We start from the raw sequence: 26,243 nt of genomic DNA on the forward strand, positions 1-26,243 counted from the left end.
AGAAACCTAAATGAAGGGGGTCTATGTTTTACAGTTTGAAATTTCTGTCCTTTCTCTCTTTAATGCTTCCAGCTGGGTGGTCTCTCAAGGTAGATTGAGTTCTAGTTTGGAACCTCTGTCCCTCAGCCTCCAAATCTGGATCGCTCAGGTGCCAGCGCTCATGCCTCTGTCTCCTTGGGGCATTTCCTTTTCTACTTGATCCAGAGTAGAATTACACACTAGGGTTCTATGAAAGATTCTATTGGGAAAAAAAGAGTTCTTGTTCTTGGCAAAAAAGTTTAAAAACCATAGCTGTATTCCATTTTATTAGAGATGTTTCTAGGCTTTGGTGAAATATAGTATAGAAAAAGAACCTAGTGTCTTATTAAGATAGCTAAATAATAATGGCAAACTTAGCCCTTTTAACTTCATGTGCAGTATTTGTATCCTGGCTTTTGAAACACAATAACTATTACACTACAAGTAGGTTCTGTACAGTAGCTTTTCTTTGAGCTGTCATGTTCCATATGCAGTCCCCTCTGCTTTATTCACATATGTATGGATGTATGTACTTCTCTTTCAGAAGCTCACACACACAGAGTCTTTTGAACCACACAGTAGTCATTTGAATGTTGTCTCTGTGCTGTTGAATTTTGCCCACTAAACCCTGACTGAAGAGACACATTGTTGTCAGTCTTCCTTTTTCTGTCCAGTAAAATGGCTGGTTGTCAAGATGCAGCATATAAGGTGGAGGATCACTGATAACCAAATGATCAAACACAGTGCTTGAGAGTTTGGTTAAACAAACACAGTGCTTGAGAGTGGGGTGACCGAAGAGGATGAGTCTGAGACATGACCTCTCTTTTACAGATGTTGCCTTGCCATTTAAGAATCAGCTGCATTTGGAGTCACTCATAATTTTATTGAAAATCCTGAGTAAAGTGTTGCTTTTGTTGGGCTGTAATTTGTCATCGAGCATATGAAGCAGCACAAGTTTTCTGTCCTTCTCTCCTGAGCCCCTGCTGTGCTTTCCTCAGAGTCCCTAGAGACAGCCATTGAGGTCTTCTGTGGTCTCTCAGTACCAGGTACAAAGTGCGTAATACATGGTATAGAGATGAATGATCTCACACCTTCACCATGCCGTAATAGATAGAGTTTTTGCTGCTTATCTGCAAATAAAAACTGAATTTGGAGAATTTAAATGGCTTTTTCCAAGGCTCTTTGTGTTTGGGAGGTAAGATGCATGGAGCTAGAGGCGGATTCTCCTGGCTATTGAAATGTTGAAATCACATTATTCATGATACCACAGTGCCTCACTCAGAAAAGTAAGGAGTAGACATTTGGAAAGACAGAATATTTCTAAGGTGAGCTATATGCATTTTAAAACAAAAGTGGGAAAACCTTTTTCAAGGGAAGAGTAGTTGGGGGAAAAAATAATATGTAATTTAGCATTCAAAAAGAAGAAGCAATGAATCCTGCCCTCCAGGGGTGAATTTATGTCTAGCTTATTTGCACATGAAAGTACAAGATTGGCTTCATTTCTATGAAAGTAAGACATCTGGTTGGGAAGTAAAAATTTTGGTCAATTACCTGAGTCATGTTTGGTCTACATGATAGAAAAGCCCAGATTTCTTCAAATCACCAGATGTTTGGCCTGTGTGGTTAACTCCAGACCAACTGGCTGGCTTTTCCACACAGTCTTCTCTGTTTGACATCTTATGGAATCCTCCATCCTTAGGAGGCTGTTATCGTTTTGTAAACCAGCAGTTTGCAAACAGTGGTTTAAAGATGGACACTGGCAAAATGTTCCCTGGGTTGTGATGGAATGAGTGATTGAAGTCACAAAAAGAAATGCTTTTTTATTTAAAATAATATTTTTTATTTTGACACCATCTCCTTCCTACCTTTTCAGTAATGAAACATCTGTCAAATTATCTTGAATCTGGGGTTGTTTTTAAGGAATCCATGGACAACATAAATAATTGAGAAACTTATCTCCATCTCTAGTTTCCTTATGTGATTTCTTTCCCAAAAGGTTTTTGTTGTTGTTGTTGTTGTTGTTGTTTTAAAAAGGCAAAACAAAGGGTGGAAACCACTACTTCAAATCTTGTTATATCTTTAGCATAAAGACAGCTAGAATATTTTCATATATTTCCCAAATTTGCTTTCTCCTAGAAGTGGGGGACTCTCCATGAACTATTTGTATGGGTCTTGTAAAGCATTGGTCATCTTAATAGTCAAGTGTTTTACTAACAAAATCTTTTTTTTCTTCAAAGCCAACATTTGATCCTTAAAATAACTCCAAAGAGAACACCTTCTGCACTCTTTAAAACATTTCACTCTGAAGACATGCCATGGAGGCATGACCACAGTGAGACACTTTTTGTGCTGGAAAACTGAATTCATCACTGTGAATATTTTAACATCTTTTGCAGTTTCTGCAGCTTGCTCTCATGACCCCAAACACATATATCTCTACAAGCTATAACATCACAGATCTCTCCTCAAGCTTTATAAACTCAGCCAGAATGAACCAAGTGACCTCTATATGCCGGGAGATGTTCAATACACCAGGAATGGGGAGTTTTAATAACTGTAATAGTAGCTCACGTCTGTTGAACATTGGTCATGTGGCAGATATCGTGCTGAAGTACTGTGTTTGCACTGTCTTGCTTGATTATTATAACCTACCCTGGGAGAAAAATAGCATCATCATTTTTACAGGCGAAGAAATTGTTGTGGAAATGAAATCCCTTGCCCAAGGTCACAAGCACTAAGAGTGGTAAAGCCACCCTTCTGTGCAATCCTGTGTACCCCTTGGCCTGAATTCCCACATGCTATGCTAATGTGCCTGCTTCCTGGATATGTCATCCATTGAAAGGGCTCTGCCCTCAAGGAGGTTATCATCAGAATTAGAAGAGTTAGACTGAAGGGGAAAAAAAAAAGCCATTATGTAGAACAGAATGATGTAATTCCAAAAATCATGCTGTGGGATTGTAGAGGAAAGAGTGATTAATTATGATCTACCCAGGGAAGGCTTTTTGGAGGTGGCCTTAGGCTAGGTGAGAAGAAAATAGGGCATTGGCAATTATCTAGAGAATTAGGTCACTGTGGGTGCCAAAGTGGATGATTTCAAGCTAAAAAGACTGTACTTTATGCTCTTAATAATTCAGAATGGCCGCCCACATGGTTGGAATCTGTTGGATTTTGGCCAGCTCCTTGTCTCCATGTGCCTTAAGGCCCTGGCTCAGGTGAGCTTCCTGCTGCATTGAGGGAGGGTGCTGGATGGCATCACCAAAGCGGAACATATTGAAGAAGTGGAGGAACCCTGCGTGGGTCAGGAGCCCAGGTCCAGTCTAGACCTTGCTTCCATGGTTGATTGATGTCAGGGGAGCCACCTTCCTTTCTAGGTTCAGTTTCCCATACTGCAAAAGAAATGCACAGAAGTTGATGACTTCTGAGTCCTATTTGAAGTCCAGTGTCTATTGATGGAACAAAGAAGAAATGAGGAGAGGAAGAAGCTAGAAGATTCAGCATGTTTGGATTTCATACACTTTAGGGTTTTGTTCTCCATATGACCTACCAGAGGAGCCTCCTTCAAACAAAGCTGCCTTCCTTTTCTATCCAGCACAGCCTGCACCCACCCTTCTCAGCTACACGGTGCTGTACAAAGATCCCAGACTCTGAAGTCAGAGAATCCTGGGTTGAAATCCTTACTGCGTAGGTGACTCTGAACAAATTATATAATGTTTTGCAGCTTTGTTTCTACAACTATAAAATAATAGGCTCAAATACCAGGAAATCTCACTCACAAAATCTAATTCTAATACTATAATGCCGCACCATAAGTTTGTTCTAGCACTGAAAGTGATTTCAACTGAAAAGTGCCAAAAACAGTGACAGAAGGCCCATTTGTTTCCCTAAGTGGGCACTCTTACTATTATGATGTTTATCTTGTTAAAAAGAAGTCATATATTTTACTCCTCTGCTCACCAATTTATAGTAGTAGTTGCTTGTTCAAAAATTTCTTGGATAAAACTGGTCTGGACTAGGAGGATTCGAGAGCTTTGGTTCCCCTGGAACATGGTGTCCATGGTATGTGGACACCACAGCATCTGCCATAGTTTCTAGGGAGGCTTGGGCCTGTTAGTCAGCTATCTTCTGGGCATACATATTGACTTTGATACATTCTATTGTCCCTAATGTAGAGAGACAAAAGCATCTTACTGTAGGCTTATATGAGGAAGTATATTCCTTGTCCCACTAACTTTCAAAATCAGGAGTTAAACTTAACAGTCTCTTCTCTTGATTCTCTCAGCTGATATTCAGCATCCTACATGAGTATGTCTGTGTATACATGCTTAAACTTCTTGTCTAAGTTGATTAATTTGTGTCATTGTCTCTCCTGCTAAAAATAAAATCTACAAATTTTATTAATTGAGCATTACCAAGAGCTTATGTTCTAGACATTGCCTGGTGTTGGATGTAAGGAGAAATGAATGCAGAGATAGTTAAAATCATCTTTCAGTAGTCTTTTTCCATCAGGAGAAAGACTTTGTAAAACATAATGTAAGGATTAGTAAAACTGGATTAAAATATGTGGTATGTCTATTTATTAAACACCTACTGTAGGTCAGAATGGAAGGCCAGGGATATAAGAACATATAAAACACAAACCACAGAAGAGCATATAAGTTAAAATAACTATGAATTATAATTCAGAGTAGGTATTGAACGGACTTGTATCTATTAGAAAGGAAGTTTGGGGAGGGCTGGGACCACATCTATTTTGAATTTTAATTTATTTTCAGCATTGGGATAATGTCTGGAATATACTGGGTACTTTCTTGAGTGATTAATGATTTTTTTCATTAAGTTTAATATTAAATCAGTGATGTAAATGGAATTTAAACCCCAGTTTAAATGAGATTATTTTTAGGAGGCAAATGAAGGGAAATAGACAAATTATTATTTCAGAAGATTTTTTTCAACAGGTGGTAAAACATATCAGGTTTGACTTTCTCATTAATTTTTCTGGTTGAGTAAACCCTTCTAGACATGTATAACTTTATTTCAGGAGCCAGAAATACTGGAATGTTTTTCTATCAGTCTTTTATCAGTTGTTGTTCCAGATCTAAAAAACACTCCCAGAGCTGACCTGCCCAAGTGATCTGAGGTCTGTGTAGAGGAATTTGGGTGCTGGATGTGAGCCAAGATTCTAATTCTATCAGTACTTTTAAAAACTATTATCAATAGCCATATCTGCTGGCAGCCATAGCACATGAATGGTATTATGTTTTTCTTTGTGAGTTTCATGCTTCACATAATTTTGGAGCTCCACCAGAGTTGGGCTAGGTCTTAATAGTCTTTGAAGCCACCCAAGCATGTATAAGCCACCAAAAGTGCATCTGCCACCACATACTTCTTAAATAACTCTAGCCTATTGTTAGAGTTATATACTCCTGGGTTTGTTCCTGGTCCCTAAAACAGACTGAATGTAGGTTCAATCTGAAAGGACTCCAGGACCCCATCTACTGGCAGGGCAGGGTATCACTTAGTACTTTCCCAGACAAGCTAGTTAGCCTATTGACCTTGGCAAAGCTAAGCTGGGACCCATACCCCAGTGCCAAGCATGAGGAACCAGGGCTGCAAGCCACCCACGCCCAAACCTCTCTCTGACATTTCCATTGGCCTGGAGCCAACTCTTCTCCTGTGTTTCATCTCACTGTAGAATACAAAGGAACACTGAACCTTCCAGTTAATTCAGCACCCTTCCTCCTCTTCCTGGAGAGGATAACAGTTCTGTTGACCATTATAATGCATTTTCTGTCTCCCAACAATCCACATAGTCATTAATTTCTGCTGCTGACATCAGGAAAGAGGATTATGTGTGTGTCTGAAACTGTTCCCAAAGTGCTCATTAGTCATAGATAATTGAAAAACTGGTAGGGGAAGATTTGGTGTAATAGGAGCCCCGCCTGTGAAGAGGGACTGCAGCCACCAGATAATTGTAGACTCCAGCTTCTGACCTCGCAGACTGAATCTGCCTATCTAAATGGGAATTCAGGGAGCAGAGAGTCCTCAGCAAAATTGGTTTTGTACATCCCAAGGTGAGTATGTATACACAGGACGGATGGAGCCCAGCCAGATTCAGAATACAGGCAAACCACCCCTGGGTCTCTTTTCTGCCTTCAAACCGAAGAGCAGAGTTTGCAAATGATGCTCAGCATTCTTCTTAATTTTATTTTTATTTCAACTGAAGCTACTTTGTTTTGATCACACACACACACACACACACACAAATACAAGGTCATGGTATAAGTAGCACAAAGGTAGAGAAGAGTACCAAACCGGTTCCTACTATAACTATAGTCTCTGTATTTTTATAGGATTTTTCTGGAAGTACATATGCTTGCATTTTGGTATTTTTTTTTAATCACAAGTAGATCATATTCTGAATGCTATTCTACATCTTGCCTTTATTTTTCTCGAACTTCCTTCCAGATCCAGATCTTAATCCAACTTCATTCATAGTAATGATTTTGTGGGATTCTGCTGAATAGATGTACCCTATATTTACTTTGACCAGATATAAACAGGGAAAACCTTTAAAAATCCAAAGAAAATATTTTTAAATTGGAAAAACTAGAAATTATAACCTAGTAAAAAATGAAAAATCATTTCCACCTCCTCCACTCCCGTCAAAAACCTATTTTCTATATTTTCACCCTAGGAGTGTATTTTTAGAAATTGTCCATCTACCTTCTCTGTTGTTGTTCTTACAAGGAAATCATATGCTATATAATGTTTTGCAGCCGTATTTTCCAGTTGGCTTGATTGTTTTAAACTGAAAAACTGTTTTCCATACTATCCTTTCTTACCTTGCAGTTTTACTGAAAAATAAATCTGAGTGCACAGAGCTGTATGCTGGCAGGTCCTTGCTGCCTTGCTGGGCTTGAAGTCATCTGCTCCCTTTTGTGCAGGCTACCCCTGCTGCCTCTGCCCTGCCCTGGTGTCCAGCTTTCTAACAGACAGGATGCCTCAATCTCTACCCCCTAGAGACCCCTACAGTGAACCAACCTCTTTCTCCAAAGGCATCCACTTCCCCATAGCATTCTAACATTGAAATCCACAACCCCCACCTGTCTTTCCACTGCAGGCTCAGGTGTGATATTAACTTTGAGGATCACTCATCCTCCTGGACCAACATAACAGGTCTCTCCTCAGTTCTCTGGGAATACTACGTACAGTCCACCTTTCTAGTATTTTCTACATAGTCCTAAGTGTCTTGGTGTTATGATCTGAATATGAGGTGTCCCCTGAAAGCTCATCTCATTAGATTTTGAGAGCTGTAACTTAATCCAGTGGATTAATCCATCTGATGGATTAAAAAAAGTACTTCAGTACAGGGTGATAACACTAAGTGCCGCAGTCTGGCTGGGCAAAATAACCAGGGGGTGATAAGCAACTTGTGAAGATTGAAACAGCGGGAGCCGCTTTATTGCAGGACAGCAGAGGTATTTATACTTAACTAGTTACACACAGCTTAACTCAATTAACATAAACTAGATATTGCAGTCAACCAATAAGGAATCCTCATCATCTTAATGGCTCGCTGGCGTTGCTTCACAGACCACTCCTCCTGGCAAAGTGCCAGGCGCCATCTTGACTTGATTTCAGCCCTCAACAACTAAGCAGGTAGGGTATGGCTGGAGGAAGTAGGTCATCAGGGGTGAGCCTTTAGAATTTATATTTTGCCCTTGGCTCTCTCTCTTTTTCACTCTTTGTCTTTGCTTCTTGGCTGCCATGGACTGAGCAGCTCGATTCACCACATGCTTCCACCATGTTGTTCTGCCTCATCTCAATCCTAGAGTGATGACATGGTCCAACTATAGACTGAAGTGTTTCTTGTCTGGTATATTGTGTACAGTGATGAAAAGAATACTAACACACTTGGTTTTCCATCTTCCTAGTACCAAATGTCAGTGTGATACCAGAGTTGCTTTTTCCTTGTGTCAGCACCTAGATCCTGGCATGTGTTAGGTAGAAATTTATATGGACCATCGTATAATCATTGTTACTGAAATATTTGTTAAATTGATGGATGAATGACTGAATGAAGCCTAGAAGAACCTGCAAGTGCTGAGCCAATAAAATCTTGATTAACCCTGGGAAAAAAAAAAAAAGCTTGCTGTGATTTACTTAATTTTATGGTAGAATAAAAGTGAAATAAGGATTAAAGGATTATTTGGGGGAAGTTGTCAGGTGGCCTTTGACAGCTCTAGTCCCTTCAGTGCACCTTGGGCTGATGAAGTATAATTTCAAGGGGGTAATTTCTCAGATTCTTACCTATTTCTACCATCCTCTCTTATGCCAAGCTATTTCCTTCAGTCTCTAGATAAACAAAAGCTCCCTCTTTTGTAGGTCCAGTTAGATGATTCCTGAAGGCAGTGATTCTAGTTGAATTAAAGATGTTCATCTTTGTGCATATTTATTTTCATTTCTAGACTACTAGTCTGAGAAGACTGGCTCACCTCCTAGGCTAGGTTTTCAGGAAACAGGCTTGGACAGATTGGGAAGTATAAAATGTTTATTAGGGATAGGCATGTGTGAAAGGAGGAAGAGGAGGAGGGAATAGGATTGGGCAGGGGAGAGGTTGAAAGTGTTGCTATTCTATGAACCTTGGTCAACCCAGTGGAGTGCTCTGGAGAGGGTGGTGCTACCAGAGCCATTCAGCTTCTGCTTTACTGAGTCACCTCAGGCATGTGGCTACCCTGGAAAGGGCCTCACCTAAGCATAGCCAATCTCTGCAGCTAAATCAGGCCTGAAGAGTCTGGCAGGTGACCTTGGCTGGGCAGAAAATCTTTCCTTGAAGGGGCATTGAAGCTATGACATCATCCTTTCTTCCATACTCCCAATATGGAAACCACCACCATGACCTGATACTTCTTGCTTCATGAAATCTCTCATTTCTTCCTCTATTCCTCCATCCCAGGTATCCATATCTTAAGTCTCCTGTCTTTTCCGTCTTTGATGACCAAAATGGCTTCAGAGCTATTTCTGTAACTCCGGGCTTCCTTTCCTAAAACGTTGCCAGAAATTTTCTAAAATACGGTGTCATGGTTCTTCCCACAGTAATGCTCTTTCAGTAGACTCTGCTGGTCTTGGTGGTGAGATTCATAGTAGTAGGGTTGACAAAGCCTGCTCTCTGGCCAACCCTGTCCTCCCACCCTCATCTCTGACCCTTCTCTCCCAGCGTATGCACCAGTTCACCTGCCCCTTTTGACAGTTCCTGCACAGGTGCCTCCTCACTTCTTCCTTGGTCTTTGCTCCAGGTGGTTCCTTTGTTGAGACATCTACCTACAGCACATGACATCCTACAACACATGATTAGACCACAGACTTCCTGCCCGACTGCCCAGGACTGTGTGCCTTACTGTGGCCTGCAGCCTCCTTTTGTGAGCAGAGAGGATCCTCAATCAAATCCACCTCACACAAACTAAAAAATCTTCTAAATGACTCTAGATAAGAATGCCTCACCCTGCTAATCCTCATGTTGTCTGGAGCTTATTTAATGAAAATCACCCCTTTACTGTTTGTGGAGATTGGGGATAAAGGTGGAACACAAATTCCATTTGACCTTCCTGTGAAAATTAACCCTTTAACCAAAAAGAAAAAAATAAATGAATTTAGTGGACAAGATTTCCAAATGGTGCTATTTTTAAAATTTTTGTTCTAAAACTACTTCTCTGGATTCTTTCATTCTTTCAAAATACACTTGAGAACAATACCTGCTCCATGAGTGGTAAGATAGTGAATAGGAACATAGGTTTTTGTTTCCGTCAAAGGAGAATCCATGCCAGTCTCCAGCTCTTAAGCTGTGCCACTGTGGTGAATTTACTTTTCATCTTAAATTTCCATTTCCCCGTCCCTCTGAAATGGGGGATAGTACAGGTACTACTGTACCCCTCATGGAGGTGTGCTGTTAAAATTAGATGAGAAAATGACTATTATGTATTTAGAAGTGCTCGTTACTAGAATGATGTCTATTATGTATCACTCACCAGATGAAGTGACATAGTTAAGATGTTGTCCAAGACCAAAGTGTCCAGAGGCACAAGTCTCCTCTTACAGGCTTTTGCTACCCTCTGCATTCGATGCAGACTAGAGGTTTTCCTCCCTCCACCTCCTTACTCCAGCATCTTCACCTTGTCCTCTAGACCACCATCCAATAGACATTTCACATAATCTGCATATGTAACTAAATTTCCCAGCAGCCATGATAAAGTTTAAAAAAATTAAGTGAACCAGGCATGGTGGTGAACATCTATAATATCTGTGACTTGGCAGGCTGAAGCAGGATGATCACAAGTTCAAGGCACAGCCTCAGCAATTTAGCAAGGCCCTAAGCAACTTAGTGAGATCTTGTGTCAAAATAAAAAATAAAAAGGACTGAGGATGCAGCTAGTGGTAAAGCACCCCTGGGTTCAATCCCTAATACCAAAAACAAAAACAAACAAACAAACAAAGATTAGGTGAAATCAATAGTATTATATCTTATTTAACCTAATGTATCCAAAATATCATTTCAACATATAATTGATTAAAAAAAATCAATGCGTTATTTGACATTCATTTTTCTAGACTAAAATCTTTGGTATTTTGTATATATTTTCTACTTAGCATATCTCAGTTCATATACTGCATTTTTGTGGGAGATAACTTATTAGATAACTTAAGTTATTATTGAAAGAATAGATGTGTCTACCCAGGTTGTTTCAGACATAGAGTTTTTCAGTAATTGAATTCAATATCAGTTTTAAAAATTTAGATGAATATTAATTAAAATCAAACAAAATTGAAAACCTAGATCCTCAGTTATCCTAGCTACATTTTCAGGTGATCAATACACATGTGCCCAGTAGCAGCTATTTTGGACCAAGAAGCTCAGATGCCACTGAAGAAGATTCAGTCTTCTTGGCTACACTTTTTTCACATTCAGTTGTGCTAGAAGCTCTCTAGTTAAAATGGATAAACATAGTGCTGTGCAGGTGCTCTGTCTCCCTTCAGAAGAGAATGGTTAAGCCATTCACCTTCTGCCCTGCTCTTATCTTCACAATAACTTCTGTGTTCAGAAGTCCTGGGGTACCTTGGCACCCAAAAAATTCCTGACCACAATTTAGAATTCCAGAATCTTGGGTCTCAAAGGGGCTTTAACACATTTATGGGTCAATGCCTGTCTAATCCCTACAGTAGAGAAAACCTTATTATAGAATTTTTTAGAGGGTAGGAGTGGGCTCAGCCTCTCTTAAATACCTGGCAACAGATGGGTCATTTCATTCTCTTCTGGCTCACATGGTTCTCTGTGTCCTTATCTCATCTTCCTAACTAGGTTGGGAGCATGTACTGCCTTTTACAGCCCCACAATACTCACACAAAGGAAGACAATCAATAAATTATTAACTGAAGGCCTGGCTGACTATAAGAATTCAAGGTCACTTGAAATATCAGGGTCATTGCATTTCACAAGTCCAAAGAACATTAATAAAATTGTACTCTGTGGTTGTATAAGTAGCAGCCTTCTAAAGTTTACAAGTTTAGATTAGGCTCTCTTTTCAGCTTCGAAAAACTTTCAAGAAATTCTTCATTGGGGCAAAATACTTCCCTCCCTTATCCATTAGTAGAAAGAACTATACAAATAAGTGTTCTCAAATTGTTTAGGAATATATGTTCACCTAGTCTCTAAAAGGCCACTGTATTTTTATTTTTTTATATAATTTCCCATTCTTAGAATCTTTCTCTGGTATGAGTGACACCTTGGAGCTCCTAGTTTGCAAACCATCCCAAAGCATGACCCAAACATACCAAGGCCATTCACCTGGGTCACCAAACGAGCAAAGGGACTCTTCATGGCTGCATGATTTTTATCTTTGTGAAGCTGAGAAAATGCAGGGGAAGAAGGAAGGAACAAAGAAGTTCTCTTAAGAAAACCTCTGTTTGCCTTTATGTTTTCCAAACTAATGAGTGTTTGTTTTTTCTCATGTCTGCTCAGGAAACCAGGTGCTACCTCCCGGAACTTCTCTTGGAAGTGGGCTCACACCAGAGGCTGCAAAGGAGCTTGGCCTTCGCCCCGGGGTCCCAGTGGCAGCCTCGCTCATTGATGCCCATGCCGGAGGACTAGGTAATCTTTTATTCCATGCCACAAACAGCTGTGTTCAAGTGGAACATTCAGCAGAGCTAAGACACCCATTTTGTGTATTTAAAGCAAAGGTCAAGGACTAGTGAGTCAAGGTGTAATAATGAAAAGCCTTTTCACAGATAGGCATTTGGATAGAATTATAGACCTACCTTTTCATCCAATATAAAACCTATTTATATATTCTTAACTTTTCCAACATAGGAATATAAAAACTTGATCTGAATAAGTGTCTGGATGGCTCTTCAGTTTATTGGAAATTTGAAAAGCACATGTTCACTTTTGTCTAGTAGGTTTGATAACCATGCACTTACTGTACTCTGTTTTCTAATAGTATTGCAAAACCTTGTAAGTCTAACAGGTTTGTTCTTATAATATTTGGTTTTTATCATATATCCGTTTACTTGGTACTAGTCTTGATTTCATCTCATATATAACTCTAAAATCTGTGATTTGTGCATTCATTAATTCATTCTCAAATACACATTGAGCATTTCCCATGTCATGGCATGATGCTAGGAAACTGAATTTAAAATAAAACCAAACCAGGCTGTGAATGTAAGACCCCGCGTTTGATCCCCAACACCAAAATAAGTAAATAAAACAAACAAATGTCAAATTTTAGTGGAAAGTACACATGAAGTCAAAAAGATTTATTGAAAAAAGTGGTGACTTTGTTCTTATCCACATTCCTTGTACAATTTTCTTTTCTTTTTGGGTAATTTGACTCTCTCTCTCAGTGTCTCTCCCTTTACCCTTCCCTGTAGTTATTTCTATATTTCCTAGACTTTCATTCTAATAGCATCTTTTATGAACTGTGGTTCATAGTTCATGGCATGAGTTAAAGAGGACATGACTGTTGGAATTTCAGAATAGAATGGGATCTAATAGAATAGAACAGAGTAGAACACATAAGAGTACATCTCATATAGTAAGGATAAGCACTGTTTTGTGGACCTGTTTCCTGTGTGTGTGTGTGTGTGTGTGTGTGTGTGTGTGTGTGTGTATTCTAGGCAATGAAGGAAATGAATTTCTTATTATGAATCATGATCAAAAACCTGACCAGGTTTGGTGGCATACCAGTTACTTGAGAGGCTGAGGTAATAAGGGGATCACTTGAGCCCAGGAGATTAGAATTAGCCTGGGCAACATTGTCCCATTGGGGATGACTTTTAGGGAACACACACACCACAGTAGCTCTCTACTTTTCCAGGTAGATGACACCTCCCCCCACCTCAGTCTCTCTCTTTCTCCTTTTGGTGATCCTGGAGATCATGCATAGGTAAGCACTCTACCACTAAGCTATACTATTCTCACTCCTCTAATTTGAAATCCTTTCTCAGATGGTTTCTTCTCTGCATATCCTTCCATGGAGTAGTCAGATATATTAAGAAATTCTCCGGATTGTGCTTCTTTCATTACTTCTATTTATTTGAAGAAATGATCACCTTGTGTTTTAGTTTCTGATTTATCTGCTTATCTTTTCCACTAGACTGTGAATTCCTTGAGGACTCCTCAATGCTGAGCCTTATGTCTTGTTTTTAAAGGTGCTTGATAAGTTTACTAAATAAAGTCTCATTAAGGCAAGAATAAGGTAAAATGGCCTTAAACTTACAGTAAAGGCTGATATGTTTCCTTCTGTGACAGATTGTTCTTCTGCATGGTCCACAGACTTGCAGAAACAGTATGGCACTCATCAATCTATGAACGTGTCTGTCCTGTTCATCTTTCTGTCCTCAGGCTCTGGCACAGTGCCTAAGAAATAGTAAACAAGCAGAGTGTGTGTGACTGGTCGAGAGGTACATAATGGAGCCCTATTATAGGCAAGGGTGTTTGTCTCAAAGCACTTTGTAGTGTGAGCAGTGTGTGCTTTTGGTCAGAATGCATGATTTGGGTTTTTAAGCACAATCACAGAGAGAACTGAAGGTCCAGCTGGACATGGAGTGCTCCTATCCCTAGTAATCCTGATGTTCTACATCACAGAAGACTCCAGGGAAGCTTTCTTCATTGTGATTTTGCAATTGTCCCTGGGGCGACAGTCTCAACCATCCACCGGCATCCAGGTGACAAGCACTTGGCTGCTTATCCATGTGCTGAAAGAAATAAGGCTGCACTCAGGAGCAACAGGCACTGTCGTTTCCTTGTTGGCGTCCCAGACCTCTGTAAGGGACGTGCCAAACACACCTTCTCACTTCTCCTTAGGACTTTCTGTGCTCTTCAGTAGGACAGACTTCCAGGTGACCATGGCTTTGTCCTAACAGAGATGCTCAATGACAGAATTTTTACCTGTAGACACTTTGGCTTAGACCTTTTGTTCCCTTTAAAATACAAATGCTCTTGAGTCAGTGAGTTTCCTCTATGTTTTCCAAAAGTTAGTTTTTTAAGTGGAAAGATAGGATAAGACATTAGATTCTTTAAGGACTTGAGCTTTGTGCCAGCAATAGCTGGGAAGGGAGATCTTGGTCACACAGGATTGGAAATCCCTACTTAACAATTTTGAACAAGTTTGATCCTTCTTATACCACTTCTCTCCCCTTCACCTTATAGCCAGTTCAGGATCAGAATATCTGGGAAAGACAGGAGCCATAGAACAAATATTCCCTCTCATTTTCCACCTTGCCTCCACCCTCTCAAGATGTGAAGAATAAGAGAGGCCTAAACGTCCTAAAAAGATCATCCACTAGTCAAACCAAAGATTTACTAAAGATCAAGTGCATGCAACCCTATCAGCTATATTTTTGGAAACCAGAGATTATCATCATGAACAAACCATAGAACTCCTCCTATTCCTTTCAGAGAGAAAATTCTCTGGCTTGCTTAATAGTGTTCTCTTATGATAGTGAATCTTCTGAGACTTATTGTAACACTGTGATAAGGGCATTCCATACACAGTCTGAAGATCTGGATTAAATTCCTATTCTGCCTACACACAGTGTGCCTTTTAGCATATTCCTTTCTTCTTCTATATTAAGAGCTAGCAATCTTTTCATAGGATTGGTATAAGAAATGGTAATGTAAATAGTTAAAGCAATTGGCCTACTAACTGGCACATAGTAAGCATGCAATAATGAGGTTTGATTTCCTCACTCCAGAACCACAATGCCTGACACAAAGTAGAAGCTTCATAAACAATGTTGCCTGTTAGGAAGTTGTTTCCTGTTAGGAAGTGTCTTACCAGAACTGGATTCTTAAGACAAGACATGTGGAGAAGGACCAGAGGTGCTGGACTCCCTCTGCCTTCTCTGAATTTGCCCTCAGTTTCTTCCTCTACCCATCTATCACAGAAAGCAGGATTCACTGCTTTAAGATTCTGTCTTGGTCAAGATCAGAAACAGCCCCAGGAACTGCTTGGATGCACTCTGTGTCAAGAGATCCCCAGTCAGGAACGAACCCAGCTTTGAAGTAGGAATTGGAGGCCAGCCATGCCTGTCGCAAACAAGCTCTGACAACCGTGGTCACTTCCAGTGCTAGCCTAGTATGACCTACCTTGGACTCTATGCCCAAAGAGAACCTGGGATGGGAGGATACAGATCATAGGAGCAAGCACAACTTCACTCATGCTTTTTCCAGCTCTGAAAACAAGGAGGAAGGACTTTGCCGGAATAGAAATCAAAGATAGAAGAACATTTTGTTCTTAAGGTGCTGGTTAGCAAGTTCTTCAGCAGACAGCCAGAAGATAGGAGTAGCTTTGTTTGCACTTTGTGGGGGTGGTTCTGGCCAGGGCTCCTGCTGGTGGTATTTTTCTAGCTTATAAAAATAGCATTAACTTTGTTCCAGGTCTTTTCTTGGTTTTAGCACCCCACCTATCCTGAGAGGCAATAACAACCTGTTTTCTCTCTTAAGCCCCTCTCTTAGTTGTTATTCTTTATTGACCAAACTCCTGATTATCCATCAGATCTTGAAGATGCTACCTGTTTCTCTGGGAAGTCTTTCTTGACTCTCGAAGCTGGCTGAAGCACACTTTCTTCTTTGTTCTTACTTTGTCTTGTGTTTGCATGTTTATGTGCAACGTTGTTTCATCTAATTCCTAACCCCTTTAACACATGACCATTTTATCCTCATAAACCACAACTGTGCAGTGGTTTGCACATAGAGGGTCCTAAATACCTGCATATTTAGTAAATGAATGAATGGCATTTCCTCCATAGGGGGTGGATATTTCAGCTGAGAGATATAGTAACCTCTCCTTATAGAGGCAACTGTCCTTATATAGAAGTTACATCTGGCTCTGTTCTCCAGGAGCAAGAGAGTCTGGTTTGTACACTCCCTAAGCAACTCCTAGGTGCCTGGAAATCTCCATCCTTTGTGTTCCCACCACATTAGCAGGTTTTGGCCAAGAGCAAACTTTGTGGCTAGGTTTAGCACTACTCTTTGATGAACAATACAGGATTCTTTGCCAGATGTTGGATTGGCTTAAATTGCTCATCTGGACCAGATGTTGTATTGGCTTAAAAACTGCTCATCTGAGTTGCAGAGTCGAACCAAAATAAGGATTTTGAATTTCTTTTCTTCTTTTTTTTCTTTAATGACAGACGAATTTATTCAACTAGTCTTGGAAAAGAGTTTCTGATCAGTGCTTCCCAGAGCAAAGCATAGTGTGTTCAAATAAGCAATAAAATACACCAATTTCTTATCTTACCATTACTAGTGTTCTAGAAGAATGGGTAGACAGACAGCAAATTTACTTAGCTTGATTATTTGGGGGAGTATTTATAAGATATATACATATGTGTATATATATATATATATATATATATATATATGTGTGTGTGTGTGTGTGTGAATATATATAAATTACATAATTTATTAATTTATTTTTTAATTTACACATATACATTAATACACACACACATATATATTTGTCATGTTTGACTAAGAAACATACTTACTAGGAATAAAATCCTACATATCTAAACATTAGGATTACTAACACGTCTGTGTTCAACATAGAATAGCTCCTGATAGCAACACTGAAGTGCAGTTAGGACTGGTATGTGTACCCTCATAGTGATGAGGGAACACTTGAGTTTCAGAGATCTCTGGGCAAATCAGCTGTAGGTCCAAGATAAGATAAGATAAGATTTTTATTTCTTATCTTACACTTTGTTCTCAACTTATTTTTAAAAAAATTTCCTGGAAGTACAGAGTTGAACCCAAGGTCTCATGCATACCAGACAAGCGGACTATCATTGAACTACATCCCAGCTCTTTTTCAACATTTATTTTGAGGCAGAATCTCACTAACTTACCCAGGCTGGTCTCAAACTTATGATCCTCTTGCCTCAGCCTCCCAAGTAGCTGGAATTACAGTCTCATGCCACCAAGCTTAGTTTCAAAGCAACTTTTTACATATTGTTATTTTGTTCCACTTGTCAAATGAGACCATTAAGGCCCCTGAGACTGTCTAAGCTGTCCACAGTCAGTCAGTGGCAATGCATGATTCAACCCATACCATCTGATTCCAGAGTTCATGTTTTTTACTCTTGTATTATATGGAATGGCATATCTACTAATATGTGATGCAATCTACTCTTAAGTAGACTTAAGATACCATCTGAGCAAGTAAAAATCTTGAAAAAAGAAAGTCTCTAATTAGTACGTATTGATAAGCAAATTTACTAGTCAATGGGGAAATAAAGTAAATATGAGAGAGAAGTATACTCCTGGAGATTTAGTCTAATGGAGAAAACAGACAAGCACATAAAGTAAATTTCAGTTATTTGTGCCAATGTAAAAGGCTTAGACAAGCCACAAAGAGGGCTCAAACTTGAGACTTGAAGAATTATGAAAGGTTTCCTAGAGGAAATAATGTCTGGTAATATAACTACAACAATTCCTGTCCTGTTATTGCTTCTTGGTAAAGTAAAATTTATTTATTATCACTTTTAAGTTTTAATTAGGCTTTATTTTTAATAATAGCAGAATCATTAATAAGAACAATTAGACCCACTGTTCTTCTTGATGCTACTGCTACTCTGACCATTTCTTATCTGCCTCCTCTGTGCCAAGGACAAGCTTCACATACTTTATCTCCCACTCCTTGCAATAATCCTATCTATAAGATTGAGGATGCTTCTCTTTGAATTGAAGGCAGAAAGAATAACAGTCCCACAGTCACACAAGTACAGTCATATTGCAAGATTTGAACTTGAGTTTGACTCCAAAGTTCATGTTCTTTTGCTCTAGATCTGTAATTCTCAACCAGGAGTGACTGTACCACCTGAGGAACATATGCCGAAGTCTGAAGACACTGTTTATCATATCTGGGAAAGAGCAAACAGTACTGGCTTTTGGTGGGCAAAGGCCGGGAATGCTGATGACCATTTTAGCCTGCTCAGGCTACCCCTCTACAGAAAAAAACTATCCAGCTACAAATGCAACAGCACTGCAGTTGAGAAACCCTATTCTACTCTGAAATACATTCAGGATATTATATTCCTTTATTCATTCAGTCTGTTCCTATAGAAGCTAAAAAGCAGAACTCAAAATAAGGGTTTTGCTACTATCTTAATACTTTTTATGTTTTGTGACATTAACTCTTCAATGAAATTAGTTGTGAGATAAGGAAATCCAAGTGAATACTGAGGAGTAGGGAGTACAAAATGAATTCAGTGCCATCCATCTAACTAAAGTCAAACCTCGCTGGACCAGTTGGCCTTCTTTCCTTTCTGACACTCTCCTTTGCTCACAGGCTTCATGGTTTGGGAACCTCCTCTCCCCAACCCAACTAGGCAATCGTACTTATCCGTCAACACTCAAGTCTGTTACTCCCACTATTGAAATGTCTCCAAACTTAATCTCACTCTTAGGAAAACATCAATCCCTCCCTATTCTGTTTCTGCAATTGCTTTATACTTATTTTAGTTTTCCCCCAAATCATATTCCCCTTTGTATGCCTACCATTTGGCATAGAACACACATAGTCAGCCCACATGTACATCAGTGAATTCATTGATAATTAAAGTAACAAATATGAGGATTTTGAAAACGCAGAAACAGCGATTGCTAATTCTGGGTGAGGGAGCCTTTGAAAAATATAGATGAACAGGCCAGATCTTGCTGAAGGTTCTGAGTCTTAATGTCTGGGATCAGGCCTGGGAATCTGATTCTAAGTGCAGAAAATATCACCTGGTATCCAGAGGAGACAGCTATGGAGACAAGTGGGCACTGAGGACCTGGGGGTCAGAAGCAGTGGTGATGTTCAACTGTCCAGGAGGCAAATCAGACCAAAGCAGAGCTGTGCTGTGAAGGAGCCAGGCCCAGGCTCTGGCCAAGAGCTGGGGGTAGGAGCGAGCTTACCCAAAAGAGAGTGAAGGTGAGTCCAAAGAGGCAGACTGTGTGCAAGAAATGGAGGGGATTAGGAGCACAGATAAAGTTGTGCCGGGAATCTAGAAGGAGAAAAGCCGTGCCAGTCCCGAGCAGATAGAGCAAGGACATCTTGAGGAGTTCCTGGATGCAAGTCAGAAGGGGGAGGAAGAATTTGTTAATGCGATTTCAAGTTTATTGTTTTAAGTTGAGGTTTGGTTTCATGGAAACCAGCACTGCCTGAGACCTCTGCAGCTGTGTGAGCATGGCACGGCTTGTGTAGTGCAGGGGCAAAGAGGAGATGTGGGGGGAGGATAACTGTGTGTTTCATGTTCCCAGGCTCCCAGGCTTCTTTGGAGTGGTGTGCTTCTCTGGAAAGGGAGCACAGGCCTGAGCTGGACACCAGTCTTTTACCCTGTGGACAGAGAGCTGGGAGGGATCCAGGACCTCAAGGTTACAGCTGGCTCTCCATCTCACCCCTCTTTAAATCTTGTGTCACACAATTCAATGTGCACAGCTGTGACCTTGCCATGAAATCATAACATTTTTTTTTGTTTGATACATACACTCTGTTTGGATAATGGGTTTAAGAACTAAAAAGTTGCTCGCAGATTTTCTCTACCAAATTCTTTAGTTTGTAGATGAGAAAACCAAGGCCCAGAGACACAGTGAATCATCAAAGGTTATACCAGCAAATTACTGTCAGTTGAAAACCTACACATCCTAATTCATTAGCCAGGGCCCTTCCGCCATTATGTAACACCATCTCCAAATTAGGAAAAGAATGATTCCTGCTGTGTTATTCTATTCCATACCTAAGATCCCATTTAATGACTACAGTCAGTATCATGGGTGGCTATTAAATAGGTAAATTAGTTTTTCTAAGCCACACATGAATAAGTCTCTTTGTTTTGTTGTCACAATCTACACTTAGCTCCAAAGAGTCTCCCTCAAGGCTGGCAATAATAAAAACACCTGGTATTCAAGTTTGCTCCAAAGAACTCAAAGCTGTTATTTTTATTTCAGCTGCCATTTATTGAACATGTATTCTGTGCCAAGTGTTTGGCTAGGTACTTTAATAGTCACTATTGTCAGCTTACAACATGCTGTGAGCTACCATTATTTTCAACATTTAACATTCAAGGAAATCAAGGTTTCATAACTTGCTCAAGGTAACATGTTAATAAATGATAGAAGTTCTGGGTCCAAGTCTCTCTAACTCTGAGGCCCATGAGGTTTTCCCTAGTCACCCTGGCTATTGTATTTATGTGTACAGATATATCTGTGCCTTTCCTTAGGTTAGCCTGTACTCGAACTAAAGTGTATCTGTGTAATTATGTCTGTTCAGCATTCTTCTGGGTAGGTATTCTCTAGATCCATTTCATGGATGAGAAAGATGAGGCCCAGAGTGAGGAAGTGACTTTAATAAAGGATACTCAAAGAAGCACAAAAGTCTAGTTTCTACCAGTATGGGGAATAAAGCCAGGCTTGTTAAAGCAGGCTGGGAGTGGGATATGTAGCTGTTATTTTTTTTCTCTGTGTTACAGAGATCACTAATATTTATATTGAGATCAATTTTGTGAGTCTCATTTAATTAACTAATTTCCTATGTGCAGTGACTTGCCATTTTTAAACCATCACCCCCAGGAACAAGGAAGGTAGTTTTGCTTTCCTTTAATGGTCGAGAAACTGACACTTCAGGAAGTGAGGGCATTTGCCCAAGGATATAGACCCAGAAAGGTTGGATCCAAACTCAAACCCACCTGACCCTGCCATGCTTCACTTCTGCTCATTGCCCCCTCCACATCCCACAGTGAACAATACTGCCGGTGCATGCAGCAGAGTGTCTTGACCCTGCCAGTTCCTTTGCCCAGAGCCCTGATTTTGAGCTCATCTCTGACCATCTCATCAGCTCCAGAACTTTATTATTGCTGAGGGAATTTTTACCCAGCAGGTTCCACTTATTCTCCCATGTGGCTGAGAATATGAGTTACCATTTTCCTTTGTTGAGCTTGGGAACCAAAGCAAAAACACACAATCACCCAGCCCCCGGTTCTGACATTGCCAACCACCTGTTAGGAGGACCTCCCACTCCAAGTTCAAAAGGTAGATGGCTGCTTGAAGAGTGTTTGGGGGCCCAGAGTCTAAGATTGCACTTGCGTCATAGGCTGCAAGAGTAGGATCAAGGCCACTGTTTTTCATGGCACAGAAACTCTGCACGTGGTGCTTCCCACCCATATACTATCCCTGAGTCCTACTGTTGACTTTGGGCCGCTTATTTCAGCAGCTGATGGTGAGAAAATGCACATCTCCAGTTACTGTCCCACGGCAGCAACCTCACATCTGAGCTGCTGACAGCTTCCCTATCATGTCTCTGTAGGCCTGATTCATTTCCTTGTTTTCAATTTTCTGTTAATTATTCATTCATATAAGTCATTATAAAGAGCAAAGAGAAATAATTTTTTAATTTCCCCACACTGAGCATCTTGAGGACTGCCTGAGTGCCTTCTGTAGCCAGTGTAGACATCTATAGAAGCTGAGAAGGAAATGTTGGAATATGGGGAGGCCATACTAGTCTTCAGTTGTATCATTCAACTGCATTCTCTCCTGCCTTTCCATAATGCTAATCCTCATGTATGCTCTGTATATGACCCTGATGTAAGAGTATGGCTCTCTGAAGACAATGATAATTTAAAATCTTGAGGTCACATAGCACACTTGTGAGGACACATAACTGATTTAAATTCTGGTTCTGCAGCCTGTTTTCTGCTCCTTGGGAACTCACCTGACATTCCATGTCTCACTTACCCCACCTGTGAAATAGGAATAAAAATAACACCTACTTCGTGGAGCTGTTTGAAGAACAAATGAACGACAAGTATTATAAACAGTGCCTGGCAAAGCTATTCTGTATGTTCAGCTGTGATTGAGGTAATCTCAGTAGAAGTACACTGTGAATGATGCTAGTGGACAAAAGAAACTCAGATTTATTCCTCTATGTGATGCCCTCTTCCTATGTGTCAGGCATTGTTTTAGGTGGATTAGATACAGTGATAAACAAAGACAGCTTTCTACTTATAGAGCTTCTAGCCTTCTGGGGGAGTTCATAAACTCTTATATAAGCATATATATGTACATTTATTGTATTGGTGTATGTATGTGTTTGTGCATACATGCCATTCACATATCCATGTGTTTATATGCAATATACACTTGTGTTTATGTGTGCATGCACATGGTCTTCATGCCATGTGTATTGCATGTGTATGTACTTGTGCTTGTGTATAACATGTGTGCATGTGTATATGACTATATATGTGTATATAGTATATACATGCACCTATGTGTATGTGTGTTTGTATTTAAGTGTGTATTTATGTGTCTGATGTATATATGCATATATTTGATGTCTCTTTATATATTCTGTATATGTGTACATATGTATCTATGAATATGTGTATGAACATCTCTGTTCATGTAAAAACACACATATGTGTGTATGTGTATATATATATATATATATATATATATATATGTATATATATATATATATGTATATATATATATATACAGTCATGCACCATATGATGATGTTTCAGATCATGATGGACTGCATATATGACAGTGGTTGTCTACTGACACTGTAGCTATCTTAGCTTATGTAAGTATAGCTTTGATGTTCACACAATGATGAAAGTGTTTAGCAATGCATTTCTTCAAACATTTCCCCACTGTTATGTGACACATGACTGTATGTATGGTATGTATGTGATATGCATGCATGTGTTTGCACCAGGTGCCACCAAGTGTCACAAAGAATGGATCTGTATAAAGTGACAGAAAGTTCCAGGAGGTGCATGATACAGAGAGGTCAGGAAATTTCAGTCCAGAATGGTGACTTTTGAGGAGGCATTTCATCATATAAGAAATAAGGTGAGATTAATGTAGTTAGCAAATATGCATTGGGCTGAGACTTTACTCAGATATGTGCTGGGCACTGGCACACCAGTATGAAGAGGGCTTGGTTCCTTCTTCAGGTTCTCAGCAGCTGGTGGAGAGAAGAGTTTTGTCCTCAGAACAATCAGTACATCTGGCACACTGCTCCTTTAAAAGGTGAGGAACATGTTGCAGGAGCATACTGATGGATCAGTCAGCTCTGCATGGACAAGTTAGGAAAGTGTTGCTTAGGAAGTTAAAACTGGGATCAGCATTTTAGAAGGCAGGAACAGCATGTGCAAAGCCCAGGAATGTGAGAAGTCCTGACTTAGTCAAGGAGCATTTCCATGTGGCAAACCATTATTTGTGTATGTGAGGGAAGCAGTGAGAGTGAGCCAGGAAGATAGGACCTGCGGAGCTCCATGTGGGCTCTGAAGCCATTTCCTGGGTTCAGATTCCTACATTGTACTTAGCCACTCTGTGCCTCAGATTTCTCTTCTATCATCAAGAGTGAGAAGAGTGCTCCCAGGGTTATTATAAAGATGCCTTCTCCTGATGCTTCATGAGCAGTCCATGTGTCAGCTACTCCAGTTTGGAAACCGGAATGTAGAGTGTTTTGAATTAGCAAGGTAAGAAGTTTTAGATGCTAAAATTAATTTGACTCAACCCTACCTATTCAGGTAGCTTCCTTAGCAATGATTCTGATGTGAAAAGTGTATGGAATGTTCTACATTGAGCATGTGTCTTTGGAAGTACATCTATGATTTTTAATACTAATCAGTGATACTCAAAGGAATGGTTAAGGCAGTAAAACGTAAATACCTTCTCATTTTGAGCATAGAGCAAAGCTCACTTAAGTGGAATAAGTATTTATTTTGCCAGGCTCTGAGGAGGACTTCGGAGTGACCTACTCTCTACAGCACTCCTCAGTTCACCCTCACAGCCAGACCTATCTATCTGTAGAGTACTGCCTGGCCAGGACACCCTGTCCCTCACCTTGAACTCCCTTCTCTCACCATTCCTGTTTCTCATCTGCCATGTCTGAGGGTGGACAGTGTTGAGCCCCATGGTTTATCCCCACTCCCGTCTCTGCCTCTGTCTTCCATAAGGGGAATTTTGTCTCTATTCCTGCCTCTTTACCCTATTATCTCTTCTCCATTCTTCAAAACCCAAAAGAAAATGTAAAGCACTTCCTCCTGATTGTTGTCGTCTGAGCTGAAGAATATTCTTCCAAAGACTTCTGGATTTCTCTGCCTATACTTTTTATGTTCCCGTCTTCATTTTGTTAGTGGCAAAGACAAATTTTCCCATATGACTTCCCATTTTAGTTAGAAATAACTATTTACTAGAGACTGAGAATGGAAAATATATGAAGGGACAACATGAGAAAATATGGCATTCATGTTCATTTATTGTAAATTGAATTCCCATTATGGATAACCAAACCAAAAAAGTATTTTAAAGTTTTTTTAAAAAATCTTATTTCTAAAGTTATTTGTTTAGCACTTTTCAAATTGAATATGCAGAGCCACCCAAGGAACTAGTTAAAATGCAGATTATTGGTTCCCCAACTCACCAGTGACTCATCAGTAGTTTTAACTGGTTCCTGAATATGTACACTCTATCAGCCACCATGTGATCCTGATGGATTCACCAATGATACCTTAAAAGATAGCAAAAGGTTGTCCTAAACTCCAGTTGGTTGCAATCAAAAATTGTTTGTGGACTAGGAATAGAGCTCAGTGGTAGAGCACATGCTTAACACGTGTGAGGCCTTGGGTTCAGTCCTTAGCACACACACATTCACACGTACACATAGTTTTCTATATACAATACAGAAAGAGACAAATTGAATCCAGACTAATGAAAAGACTGCATTTTAAAACTTTTGTTTCCAAGGCAGACAGTTAAAGAGATCTTGCAATCTGTCACACTTACCATGAGCTGTATACTACCTGTGTATATACCTGATGCTACTTGATGTGGACAACAAGGCTTATGGCTATGTGCACTCTCACCACCCCCCACCCTCCACTTAAAGATAAGAAAGAGACTTACTCAGGCTCCGCTAATGTGGTGGCATAGAAAGAACCTTGGTCTGTCTGACCCCAGTGCTATTCTTCTTACCATTATATAGCGTCACCCAAGCCAATGTTTTAACTAAGCTAGCTGTAGATGATTTAAAAAACAAAATTCAAAAGACAGAATACATGTAAATTTTAGTTCAAAAGCTCAGGTACAGGGAAAGCTAATGCACTTATATTTTGCTTAAAAAGTGTGTTAGGCTCTTGTTACATATTGTTATAGGCTCCTGGGCTGAATTTAGTCTAGAGAGTTAAAAGTGTACCAGCCTGTGACTCACCCGCTGTGAAACCCTGCAGGGGACATCTCCTACCAGTATCACTAACATGAGTGAAAACCTTCCTCACTTTCTGCATCCAGGCTTCTCACAGCTGAAAGTTGTAAAGAAAAGCCCACACAATTGAATTCAGTGTAATACATTAAATATGCCCTAATAATGTGGCTCTTAAAAGGAGTTCATGCATCATTTACTGTGATGTAACATTATTACCAAGCCTAGTGCATCTGGCCTAATAACCCTGTCCTGTTGTGCATATCTCCATCATTTAATGTAACACATAGACAGTAACATTTAAACACCTCAACACATGGTTACATTACTGACTCCTCCACCTAGACTGAGCTTCTTGTGAACAATGAAATCTGGTCATATTTCTTTCTGTAATGTCAGATATCAGAGCTTAATTCAGTCAATTAATGAATATATTCATGAATGAACAACATTGCTTAATAGTATGCTAAGTGC

The 26,243-nt window shown here is 39.9% G+C and overlaps 1 protein-coding gene across 24 annotated transcripts in view; it reads left to right on the top strand.

Annotated features, from left to right (window-relative positions):
• The window catches only part of Fggy (FGGY carbohydrate kinase domain containing), a 414,685-nt gene that overhangs the window by 189,320 nt on the left and 199,122 nt on the right, over positions 1 to 26,243 (top strand). For all 24 annotated transcript variants that reach the window (XR_009227386.1, XR_009227389.1, XR_009227391.1 and 21 more), the window contains one exon: positions 12,032 to 12,160. Coding sequence is in view for 15 of the 24 variants with exons in the window: in XM_058581509.1 (XP_058437492.1) it covers positions 12,032 to 12,160 (129 nt within the window). In the remaining 9 variants the exon portion in view is untranslated. The remainder of the gene's footprint in view (positions 1 to 12,031; positions 12,161 to 26,243) is intronic.

Source organism: Marmota monax, unplaced genomic scaffold (assembly GCF_021218885.2).
Source record: "Marmota monax isolate L192 unplaced genomic scaffold, Marmota_monax_Labrador192_F-V1.1 WCK01_AAM20220418_F8-fsc00023, whole genome shotgun sequence".
In the NCBI taxonomy this organism is placed as follows: domain Eukaryota; kingdom Metazoa; phylum Chordata; class Mammalia; order Rodentia; family Sciuridae; genus Marmota; species Marmota monax.